Consider the following 13,524-nt stretch of genomic DNA (forward strand, 5'->3'; position numbering starts at 1 on the left):
ATATATGAAAACAAAAACAAATGTTATCCAATAAAAAAAAATAAGGACGTTTCTGAAACCTTTCGGTCTCACTTTATCATACACCTCATCACTAAGAAACGGCTGTCACTTTTGCTTTATGGTCTGTCTTCTAGTCTTCTACAAATAAGCAGTATTTTACATCCACCCTTTTTTCCCAATTATCAATCGTTTATTCACAGAAATGACTTCTAAAAGTGAAAAAGATCGCGCCAAACAGATCCAGGATCGATGTCAGAATATATTAATACAATTATTGAAGGATGAAGACAATAAATATTGTGTTGATTGTGACGCTAAGGGTGAGCGAATTCTTTTTTTTATATATATTTATTAATACCAGCTTTGTTAGTTTTCATGGTCAAGATTGTCGTGAGAGCAGACAAATTATGATATACTGACTAAAAATCCTATTTTCTTTTGAAATTCGCATGCAAACAAGGTCTTGAGCCTTCACGTTCTGATTTGTGAAGGATTGACTCACGCTATCTGCAAATTAAAATATGATCACGTCGATACCAATAAATTGCTTAATTATTATTTAATTCCTTAAACTAGTTGCGAAACTAACAATGAGTCATATTATTTCGACCATTGAAATAGTTATTTTTTTTTAAGTTTTTAATATGATCATTGACATTTAATTTATATTGTTATAAAAAAAAAAACAAATAGATCAATTAACGAAAACCTGTCGCATAATTGATAAAGGACATTAAATACCCTTCTTGTTATCATAACAATAAAGATAAATTATAGTTGTTATCTTTTATTAAATTGTTGTTCATTAACTTAAAAAATGGTAATAATTTTTTTTAAAAACCTCTAAACATGTTAAGCTAAGACCCGTTGAACTTAATGAGTTACATAATTTAAGTTAAAATAAAATTTTATGTAACAATAACCATAATATTAGGAATTATTAATAACAATTGCCAATTTAAATAAAACACCTATCTTAATGAAAATATAATGCAAGCAAAATGATGTCTAGGTAAAAACCTGACCTAAATTGGTAGGTTTCCTTCCTTTGTGTATGTTACACCTGTTAGTAGGGGTCAGTGTCAAGCTAAGCCTTTAATGACATCAAGCTATGCTTGATTTCACTCCAGCTCTTTTTTTTTATACAATTAATAAAAAATGGACTAAAAAAAATTTGAAACATAATGAAATTGTAAGTTTTAAAAATTTCAGAGATAAAGAGAGTTGAGTAGAAGAGTAAAAGCGTTGAGTATAACCATAATAATAAGCAGATGCTTATACCGGTTAGACTGACCTAACCGGTATAAGCATCTGCTTCATCTACTACATCTGTAACAGAATATAAATTTATACAAGAGATAGAGTAAAATATTTTTTATGTACTATTTATAAAAGGTCTATTAATTATGAAAAAAATAATATTTGAAACAGAGATATAATATTTAAGTCAGGTGGATTTCATTAAGGATATTTACATGTGACTAATTGTGACTAACTAATAAAAAATCCACCAGCACTATCATCACCACATTGACCTTTCCTATATATACTACATATATATCCTGTAACAAAAAAAAAAACCTGCTGAGTTTCTTTTGCGGGTTCTTCTCAGGTCAGGGTATTTTTTTTTTCCGAACTGGTGGTATTGTTTCAATTGACCATCAATAAGAAAGTGTAATGCTTCTATATTGAATAAAGTTATTTGAGTTTGACTTTGTATGATGTCCTACATCATATACCCTCTGATGATGTGGGTGTAACATTGCATGATAATTAGTGAAGTTGTTTATTTGTAGTTTCCTTTGCATTTTTAAACTAGTTAAAATCCCCTTATAACCAGTTGGATCTGGTTTTGTCATTAACAAACAATAGCACTGAGGAAAGGTAGAAAAAAATATGTAAAACATCTCATAATGATAATAATTTTATATCTCAATGAAGTACTTTCAGTTTTAAATTTAAACACAGGATGTTATAATAATTTCCTTTTCATTCTTGTACAAAGAACTGGTATTTTGTAATATTATAAATTAAACATTTTTTATAAAAAATGTTTTGAATGTCAAAAGTCTAAATTGTATGAAACTATGAAAAGCACATATCAAGGCCGGAATTGACAGTCTTGAGGCCCTGTAGGAACAGAAGAATAGAAGATATAATTATTATTATTTTTACTTTGAACATTTTTATTTCTGTCTGCATGCAATGATTTTTATCTCTGATTGTATAAGTGACTCTTAGAACAGTATTAAATAATGTTATTATAATTTATATATTAGTGCAGATAATTCTTATAAAAGACTATTCTAAAAGCAATAACTTATTATAAGTAATCATTTAGAAATTTTACTAACCATTCCCTGATATTAGTTGGACATTACTAATATCCAACAATATTATACATTTACTGTTCTTTGCTTTAATTCTGTTTACCAAAAGTAGTTGATATAAACCCTGTTAGTACCAGGTCACAGAATGATTCACAGTTTTAAAGAGTAATGTCATGTGTGAGCATTAAATTGAAGCCTTAAAAGATACCCAAATATTTGTATGTGTTAATATTTGTATCGCTTAATAGCTTATAGATAATCTCTTTTCTAGACAACTATAAGAAATTAACATATAAGAAATTTAGAGAATTAAATTTTCATATAACTGTATTGTATGTTTATATGACAGAATGATACGTCAAAAAGTAAATGATTCATCCATTCAATAATTTTTATAGTGATTCATTAATAATCATTTTATCCTAATATTTTAAATGCAAATAACTCTGTCTGTTGCGTTGTTGTCTCCCAGCCATATCACTGAATCGAATTTGATGAAACTTTGACATGAGTCCAGCTTCAATCCCAAGGAAGAATATTGTCTACTTTTTTATGCCTAACACCAGACCCAGACACCCAACTCCAAATCCGCATTCGAAGCGGCACGCGACAAATAGTTGACAATATAATATAATTTTCTATTAATATTAATAAGATCTAATCGTTGTTGGTATGATGAATAAAAATCGAACGTGTCATCTTTTTAAACTAGCGATGACATCACCCCAGTAATACTAGAATATCAAAAAATTATTATAAGAATTAGTAAAGGCTATTTGAGCATCAAATTTACCGATGGTAAAGTTTTTACATTTTAGAACGACACAATTACAAAAAGACAAACTAAAGCTGTAGCGAGTAAGGTTGTACCAATGTGCATAGCACAAAGTTAAAGCACGCTCGGTCGAGCGGTTTGTGATTTCAAGGCATACTCTAAATTTATGTCTTGTAATATATGTTATAGAATACTAGCTGAACACTGGCTGGCTTTACCCGCAAGAAATTTATAAAACTACATGTAACACCCAAACAGTCCCCCGCCATTTTGCCCCCCTTTTTCGGGACTCGAATTATGACCATACCAAATTTCATCTAAATCGGTTCAGTGGTTTAAGAGATAAGAAACATTTACTTTCGCATTTATAATATTAGTGGGGATGTTAGATTCTGAGTTTTTTCAGAGTAAACACATGCTATGGCTAGTATCCCCTCCCTCGCTTCGCGCGGTTGCAATACAGATGCTAAATATACCACAGATTTTTTTTTATTTACGACATCACATTAGAAACTTTTAAAATTATCAGTATCAGTGTTTATTAAGTATATCGTCCATGACATATACAAAAACCTACACTATCTATTAAAAAGAACCGCATCAAAATCCATTGCGTAATTTTAAAGATCTAAGCAGACATACGGACAGATAGCGATAAGCGACTTTGTTTTATAATATGTAATGATTAATATTAAACGATCTCGACGTTACAGGGCCTCGGTGGGCGTCATGGAACCTCGGTATATTCCTCTGCATCCGCTGCGCTGGTATCCACCGTAACCTCGGCGTACACATTTCGAAGGTGAAAAGCGTCAATCTTGATTCATGGACTGCTGAACAAGTGGTATGTTATTTAATTAATCTTAATACCTCTATAAAAAAAATAACGTGAATAACATTTATAAAACTTACACCAAGATGGCCAACAACAACAACAACCTGTAAATTTCCACTACTGGGCCAAAGGCCTGATATCCCTTTAAGGAGAAGGTTTGGAACATATTCCAGCACGCTGTTCCAATGCGGTTTGGTGGAATACACATGCGACAGAATTTCTATGAAATTTGTCACATGGTTTCCTCACGATGTTTTCCTTCACCGCTGAGCACGAGATGAATTATAAAGACATATTAAGCACATAAATCAGCGGTGCTTGCCTGGGTTTGAACCCGCAATCATCGGTTAAGATGCACGCGTTCTAACCACTGGGCCATCTCGACTCTTGATGATGACTCATAAAGATGGCCCAGTGGTGAGCCAATAGGCCACTAGTGAATGGAGCTCGTCAATCTTAACGGGATGGATGCGAGATCAAACTCAGGCAGGAATCACTGAATTTTCACGTGTTTAATTGTACTGAATTTGTACGTATCTTTGTGTATTTAAAGTGTACGTGTGCGGGTTGGCCCCGAATTTACACTGGTTCATTCACCCTTCACAAGTCAAAACTTAACTTAATAATATTTGCCGTTTCTCTGACTTGAAACCTCCATATAGATCCAATTAATGAAATGCAATGTTTTTTTCAGGTATATCTTCAGCAAATGGGCAACTCCCGCGCTCGTGCCGTCTACGAAGCTAACTTACCGGATTCCTTCCGAAGACCGCAGAACGATAACGCCTTAGAGACCTTCATCAGGGCGAAGTACGAACAGAAAAAGTACATCGCGAAGGAATGGGTACCGCCCACTATGCCTAAACTAAACTGGTTAGAATTTGCTTTAAATTGAAAATAATAATAATAATTTTGCTTAGCGCTGTGTGTTATGTACACATAGCGTATAATATTCTTATTATACGGGTTAGCATAACTATTTCGTTCGATTATGACAAGGAAATAGAATATAATAGCTTGCACACTCACTGGCGCAAAATTTCCATGTCTCTTTTGAAAATTGTTATTGACGGTGTCCAAAATATATTAAGAGAGTAAGATATGGAAGATGTTTCCATTTATAAGAGGACCAAGGGAGTGCATATCAATAAAAAATGATCATTTTTCATTGAAGAGTCAGCAAAACAACTATCAACCTGACCTATTTTTCGGGTACCGATATAAAAAAAAAGTATGTTGACAAAATAGATTCAAAACTTTATTCAATTAATGCATTATTTTTATACTACATTCGTCACTCATTTAGTTTTCAAAGTCTACACAATAGCGAAATTCAATAACAAACAGTCAGTCCGTCAACAATAAGATTTAACAATTATCAATTTAAAACAATTAGCTAATGTACAGTCGGGATAAGAAAGGGTTCGTCACCTTAAGATCTATTTTCGTGTGCTCAATATGAGCGATAAATCTGCTTTACCGATCGAGAATGACATATTGCGTCGCAGTGGTTCGATGTTTAGATTCTAAAGGTACTAAGAGTCTAAGACTTGATAGAGGAATGAATTTGAAAACTGACGAAGGTTTTCTTACTCTGACTGTACATATCAATTATGATGCTTACGTTACGAAAAAGCTCGAAATTTGGGGCGGATACGTGCCCAAGATAAATTGCTAGAAGAATTGAATCTATAAAATTACGAATCACTTATTTGCAACTATAGATCAATTTGGTGCTCGTGGTCGTATTGGTCCAAGGCTCGAGGTGGTAATGCTCCACTGCTTAGTACTCTTGTCACAATCGAATTAAGATTAGTTAATGATATAAGCTCTTTTGTCTTCGAGATTTTTTGGTCACACGAAAGAACTGAATGCTGTTCTTGTTATGGTATATAAGCGGCGTTTGGGTTTAAAGTGGCGGGTCAATAACTTACGGCCTAAATACGTCACTATTTATGTAACAATATATCCGATAATGAGCCGAGATAGCCCAGTGGTTAGGACGCGTGCATTTTAACCGAAGATTGCGGGTTCCAACCTTAGCAAGCAGCACTGAATATTCATGAGCTTAATTTGTGTTTATAATTCATCTCGTGCTCGGCGGTGAAGGAAGACATCGTGAAGAAACCTGTATATGTTTTTTCGGCCGAAACAACCCGCATTAGAACATCGTGGTGGAATATGTTCCAAACCTTCTCCTCAATGGGAGAGGAGGCCTTAGCCTAGCAATGGGAAATTTACAGGCTGTTATCTGAAATGTCTTATAACAACGTTAACGAATGTTTTTGTTTTTATTAGTGCTTGGTCTGAAAATGCTATATATTATTGGGTATATTCAATACGTTGACGTCACAGGCACATTGTATATTAAGGTCCAATTGTTTTAGGGACAAAGAGATAGATGAAGAATTAGAGAAACAAAAACGTAAAAAGCGCGCGACCACGTCAGGCTTGGGACCTCTACCAGCGCCATCTGCCGACAAGAAATATAACGTACGTATAATAATGACTTACTTGATACTTGACGACCTCCGTGGTTGAGTGGTGTGTACACCGGTTTTCATGGGTAAGCCACTCCGAGGTCCTGGGTTCGATTCCCGGCTGAGTCGATGTAGATTATCATTAGTTTTCTATGTTGTCTTGGGTCTGGGTGGTTGTGGTACCGTCGTTACTTCTGATTTTCCATAACACAAGTGCTTTAGTTACTTACATTGGGATCAGAGTAATGTATGTGATGTTGTCTCAAGTATTTTAAAAAAAAAGACAATAAATAGCAAAAAAAATAAAAGAACCCATTTTAAGGTTATGTTAAATCAATTTTTCAGAAATCTGACGTCATACCCAGTCTGCCGAAACCAATATCAGTAAGTCCTAAATTAGGCAGAAACACACCTACACACCAAGCAGATACTAGTAAAACGTCAAATGGATCAGCTGATCTCCTTGGACTAGATACCATGAAACCAGAGCCGAAGACATCCAACAATGACGATATATTTTCAAATTTCTTCTCGGCACCACAAGAGAAGCCAGCTGAACCGAAACCGGAAGAGGTGAAACCTGATCTCAAGACAGAGGAGGAGAATTTCTTTAAACAAGCGGCACCAACAGAAAAGGAGAAATCCAAGTTGACGAAAGACAGTATTTTGGCATTGTACAGTCAGACACCGACGAACACATTAGCAAATCAATTCAATCCTGTCCAACAAGGTCAGCCCGGAGGCTTCCAGTTTGGAACAGTTTACCAAACCCCAGCTTACAACAATATGGCAATGCCGAATGGAATGCAAACGTTCAATCAATTCCAACCGATGCAAAATCAATTCCAGCAGCCGTTCCCGAGTCAAATGCAACAGCAGCCTCTTCAAAATGTTCAACCGTTCCCCCAAAACCAGCAATTTTTCAACACTCAACCCACTCAACCGTTATCTCAACAGTTTAGTGGTCTTAACTTAGGACAGAATTTCCCTAATGCATTCCCCCCTAACCCTAATGTTGCGAGCAATACGACGTGGCAATAAGTTTTCAAGGATATAATTCATGGTTTATATTTCGTTGTGCATCATAGATAACGCATTATTGAGCGTTCGTTCTATCACGGCTGATATCCACAGAATGGGTTACGATACATAGATCAATAATTTTTCAAATAACAAAATCCAGGGTGCGGAAGATGTGTTAAAATATGCAAAGTGTGAGGCATACGTACTGCATTTAAATAAATATGTATAAAGTATTATCAAATTTCATAATATTAAATCTTTCCTTGTTGAATAGAGTATTACGTTATAAGTAATAACAATTATACTTAAAATTTTGTACAAATTTGTTTAAATAGTGTATTGTGTGACTTCCAATCATGACATGCGTTTAGTAAAATTTCTAAAATGCGTTAGCCTTTTCTAACAGTGTGATATCATATTATAAATATCTTCATTGCAATTAAATTTGTACAAAACAAACAAAACAATAAATTACTACTTAATGGTAGGTTTACTTACTAATAATAATAATTAAACCGGTTTTGTTAAATGTCAACTTCTGAAGCGATGAGAAAAGACAAATTAAGTCTTTTAGTCATCGGTACTGACAGAGAAATTTACAGAATCCGGCATATAAAAGATTTTTAGTAGGTAATTAAATATATTTACTAGTTAATTAATTTTTATCTATTTATTCTAAATTATATAGCATTTCTAAATTTATTATATACGTAGAAAATCGATTAATATTTATTTAATAATATTATATATTTATATGATTGTCTAAAACAATTATGTAGTTGAATGTTTTTGGTTATGCATTGTACAAATTTAATTGTAATGCTCAAGTTTTTATTGAGAACAGTTCGTTAAAAACATAGACAATAAACGTCGTAACGCATTCTCTCACGTCAAGGGAATTTATATTTTCTTCTATACATACATATAATTTATTATAGATATCTTTGTGTGTAACTGGTGATAATATTTAGGTTATTATAAGCACCGAGATAAAAATATAGCCTATTCTAATCAAAGAAAGGAAAAAAACTTTAGATTTACATATACTATCTGATTTGCAAGTGGTTCTGCTATAGTATGCCCTACAAACTAGATTAATATTACTTCATTTATAGTACTGTCATTTAAGTATAGTACCACACAACTTAGATGTAGCATCGGCAAAATTCGTAAAACCGATCACATCCGAATAGAGTACGCTATCCCAAATTATCAATATTTTTTTCTCACGCGAATATGATCTTTGCACAAACGTAATAACTTGTAATATCATATGACCGAATATATTCGTCAATTTGACGCGTCGATGTACATGCTCTTGCATTCTCTGACGTGTGAATCTATAGCGACGAATAGCGTCGAATGGCGCGATTTTGAGCTTTTTCTATTAGTTGTGTAAATCGGCAGTAATCGGTTTTATTTTCATTCCATTGTATTTTCCGATGCTACATCTAATTTGTGTCTTACTATACTTATAATTACTTTTGTTGTACTGACTTTTATGACGCCATTTTTTCATAAATTCATAATGAGTACCACAGAGTATTTAATGATGTCACGTTATATCATTGTTTATTTTACTCCAACTTTGATCGGAATAGGCTGTAATGAGATGTATTAAATTAAAAGTAATTGATTCGTCTTATAGTAAATATGTAATTTTATATTCAATTTCTTGCATACTTTCGATAAATGTATTAATTATTTCATTTATTTGAAATATAGATTAGATATTAATTTATATAAATACAATGTATAGTTAGACTTTCACAGTATCTCGGTGTAAAAATCACTTTTGAAATTTAATTCGTATATTTATTGTGCAATTTGAAAAAAAAAAACTATTTTTTCCGTATATACAATGATAGAATTTATTTTTTTAATTACGTTTTTACACGTTTTTTTTTTAGTATTATCTTGCACTGTTAAACATGTAGTGTGATGTTTGTGTTTAATATATGAGTAATTATATGCGCTATTTTATAAATTCCAAAAATTTGTTTACTATTGTTTTGAAATAATACAATGTCTATTCAGCCCATTTTCAAAAGGTGTGAACTATGATGCTACAAATATGTCAGATATGGGGGAGGGGGGTCTTGGATCGTGACCTAAGAACATACTTATCTCGATGGCGTTTGAATTTGAGATCGTTGTGATTCATAGTGGGCTATATTGGGAAGAAAGACATTAGGAAGAAATTGGCACGATTCAGATGAAAGACCAAGAAAAGCCCACCAGTGGGCATAGAATGTGGGCTGTTGCTGAGGAAAGGGCTGAATATAATTTGATATTAATAAAACTTACAAAAATTCGATCAGCGACAATAATAATTGTATTAATATCCGAGAAAACATTTAGAGTATGCTTAATATTACTTTTTAACTTGTAGAATATTTACTTTGCATAGTAAAGTTAATTTGTAATAAGGTTGCATTTGTCAACTTTAGTTAAGATATTTTAGTAAAATGTTAGAGTCGTTTGACATTCGGCCGAATACTAAATATTGGATCACTATTCGATCGGTTTATAATTTTGCATGTTTGAAAATTTAAGGGCAAACCTTAAAATTTCGAACCTGCACGAATGGAACCGAAATTTAGAGGGATATACGGTATCAGGCCGAATATTTTGCAAAATTAAAAAAATCTATTTATGCTTCATAACGGCTACTATGAAGTAGGCCTTGATACAGCGATCAGTATAAACTTTCTCTTAAAACATTTTTTGAAGTTATAAAACGCACTCATCCTTCATAATTGATTTTGAATTCAAACGTTTACTAAAGATTGGGCTCTTTTCCTTTGTTTTTGTCTATGATTATATTATAAAGCCGTTGACATCTATACAGATAAAAAAATGATAAGTAGGTGCGTATTCAGCGATTTGTTACTTATTTGATTTTAGTTTGTATAATTCGAGTTAAACAAAAAGTTCGTAATCAAAGTGTGTGATATAACCTTGAAAGATTCAAATTGCTCTTTAGTATTAAGTTAACTTACATGGAACGTTTTATACGAGTAACGTTACAGAGCGCAACGCATCTGAAGTTAAAGGTATTCTGGAAACGTTACACATAGAAAAGTAGCATTTACACTCGCGTTATGTTTTAAAAACATATTATCTTGTTTATGGTCGATAGAGTTACGGATATATTTGTCAGGGTCCCGATGGAATGCAACAGTTAATTATTTCGTCTGAATATTAGTTAAAAAGTATCTGAACACATGAATATCTACTGGCGCGAAGAGTTTTCCCTTTCTAATTGAAAATGTTAAATTTTTATGTTACGAACTAGTTGTACATCAAATAAAAATGTTTCCACTTTTAGCCTAAAGGTCAAAACACAAAACAGTCGTTTACACGTTACGCATTCGTAACACAGATTTGCAAAATAACTGCGACACAATTTCGTGCGTCAAGATATCCCAATAGGACCGGTGAACATACTGTTTAATTCGCAAGTTTTTTTTTCCTTCGTATCATGCGAGTTTATTTTTACTCTGTGGCGTCGCAAGTATTACCATAACATCGTTTATCTTCTTTGGTATGTGCTTAACTAGATAGTTAGTTGAAAATAATTTGTTTCTAGGTATATTATTTTTTTATCGAGTACTGTCAAATTTTAACGAACAATTTTTTCTTCTATTGAATAAAATCTCCGCCATATTTCTTTTAAACTTAATTGATTATAGTTGAAAGAACTGGAAGGATCGTATTAAAATGTAATATTTGATGCTATTTGCATTTAGATAATGAAAAATACCTATAATATTGAAACACAACACGGTGTTGCAATGACTGAATATTTTGAAGTTTATCGAAGCTTCAACACATTTGCTATTTAAAATCAAAGTTTGATGTGTTTAGTTGAAATGTAATTACATGTAAAATATATTTTAATTAGTTTGGCCATTTGTCATATTGGCATTTTGGCTATTCAAATCTGTATTTAATTTTCAAATAAATATAATGCCCATAGTCAAAGTATCTTTTATTTATTTTCCAATTTAGGAGTAGCCTAGTCTTTATTTTTATAAGGAATAATTTCTAATATCAAAAACCAATATTAAACGTTGTCAAGTGGTAATAATTCAGGTTAAATACAGAGTCCAGGGGCATAACATCGTGGGGACTATGATTGGTATGACGTATCGCAAGGAATCGAACGATAAAGTGACCCATATCCTCATCATTTACCTCAGTTCCAAATAGAAATAACGTACCGTTTTTGGACTTAAAAACGAAAACTTTAAATTTATCACTCATTTGCGTTCTTTCTTTTGTTTGAGGTCTATGCATTTTGCAAGCCTCTGGAAAAATAAGTAGTTATAGTCTGTCTGGGTTAATTTACATGCCAGCCAGAACAGACTTTGTGGGCATGCATATATGTGCTATAATTTAGGCTATTACATTAATTACCAAATTTATATACCAAATAAAACAATCTTTATTAACATAAGAATTAACAACATTAAATGCTTAAATATATATATACAAATATGAACTAAAACTAGTTACTGTATAAATCTTGACCGCGTGGAATGGTGGCAAGAATGCTAGCAGCATTTCCCCGTTGAATCGCAATTCCGATCCTCTGGGCAAAAAACGAACCAGCCCTCCTGTCACCAGTGGAGGCAATGAGGCGAGGTGTTATACTTTTGATGAAGCTTTTTGCACCACTACTCCAAGGGCCAAGCGTTTCGACAGCAAATGGAACAAAAATAATTAGTTTAATTAATAAAATTTATATTAGTTTTTCTTTTTGGCTGATCAATATTGTGATTCGTGGGTCGCTGTGTATGTAAAATATTTATAAGGTAAGGTATGTATGTGTTGAATAGTGAAAAAGCATATAGGTATGAAATAAATCACGAAAGGAAACAAAACTAACATGGTGCAAAAATTAGTGATTCAAAGACTTTTAATGTTTTCTTGTGAACTGGCAACATTGGACCGTGTAAGATGTAGGAGGCTATAAGACAAGAAGAAGACAAAAAAATATGTTAAAATAATAATGAGTTGTTAAAGGGATGTGTACTTACCTAACAATATTAGTTAAGTACTTACTCAATTCTTTTCAGTGTATTTATGCATATTTGACAGAGATAAATGGTACAGGAAAACCAGACAAAACATGAACCCTAAATACATGAGATTAGGACTTAAGAAAAACAAATAGAATTAAGGTACAACAACAACAACAACAGCCTGTAAATTCCCACTGCTGGGCTTAAGGCCTCCTCTCCCTTTGAGGAGAAGGTTTTGGAACATATTCGACCACGCTGTTCCAATGCGGGTTGGTGGAATACACATGTGGCAGAATTTCTATGAAATTTGTCACATTCAGGTTTCCTCACGATGTTTTCCTTTACCGCTGAGCACGAAATGAATTTTAAAGACAAATTAAGCACATTAATCAGCGGTGCTTGCCAGGGTTTGAACCCGCAATCAACGGTTAAGATGCACGCGTTCTAACCACTGGGTCATCTCACATATTATTATACTACTATCTCGACTAATATTCTATGTGAGTATAGTATATATATATATATTAAATATATTCTGTTTAGTACAATAAATTCTTATTTTTTATTCGGGTTTGTATATTAACAGAAAGCGTTATAAAGTCACAATATTTCTACCTATTAGCTGAGAACAATGTACACCATTAACAATATCAACAAAAATCCCAAATTAATTGGAAAACGAGCTATTTTTATATTTATTAGTATACTGTAATTTACTTGTAAAATATAATATTAAAACGTAAGTCATAACATATAAATAAATTATTATTATAAATTTTACGTTACATTTGTCTATTAAAGTTTTAAAGAAAAAGAAAGAAGAAAGAAGTTAAAAGAAATTCTTAAAAAAAAATGCTATTACACCCTCGAGGAATATCTGACAGATAAAATTGTGATATAACGTCCGTCTCTCTAACATTTGCTACGCCCTAGCAGGGTTTATTTCATGTAAACTAAAGTTTAATTGTATGTGTGAGCATGAAACCGCAAATAAATAAATAAATAAATAAATTTACGGAGCGTAAAATGGAACGTAATTAACCAAATAAGT

The 13,524-nt window shown here is 32.5% G+C and overlaps 1 protein-coding gene across 1 annotated transcript; it reads left to right on the top strand.

The window, feature by feature from the left end:
- Positions 1-99: 99 nt before the first annotated feature.
- On the top strand, positions 100-9,555 carry LOC124539995 (stromal membrane-associated protein 1-like). The gene is made up of 5 exons (XM_047117391.1): positions 100-320; positions 3,819-3,949; positions 4,635-4,813; positions 6,328-6,433; positions 6,766-9,555. Exons 1-5 carry the CDS (start codon positions 203-205, stop codon positions 7,459-7,461), a joined length of 1,230 nt encoding a protein of 409 aa, XP_046973347.1. The 5' UTR covers positions 100-202; the 3' UTR covers positions 7,462-9,555.
- Positions 9,556-13,524: the final 3,969 nt, after the last annotated feature.

This window comes from Vanessa cardui, chromosome 24 (assembly GCF_905220365.1).
Source record: "Vanessa cardui chromosome 24, ilVanCard2.1, whole genome shotgun sequence".
In the NCBI taxonomy this organism is placed as follows: Eukaryota; Metazoa; Arthropoda; class Insecta; order Lepidoptera; family Nymphalidae; genus Vanessa; species Vanessa cardui.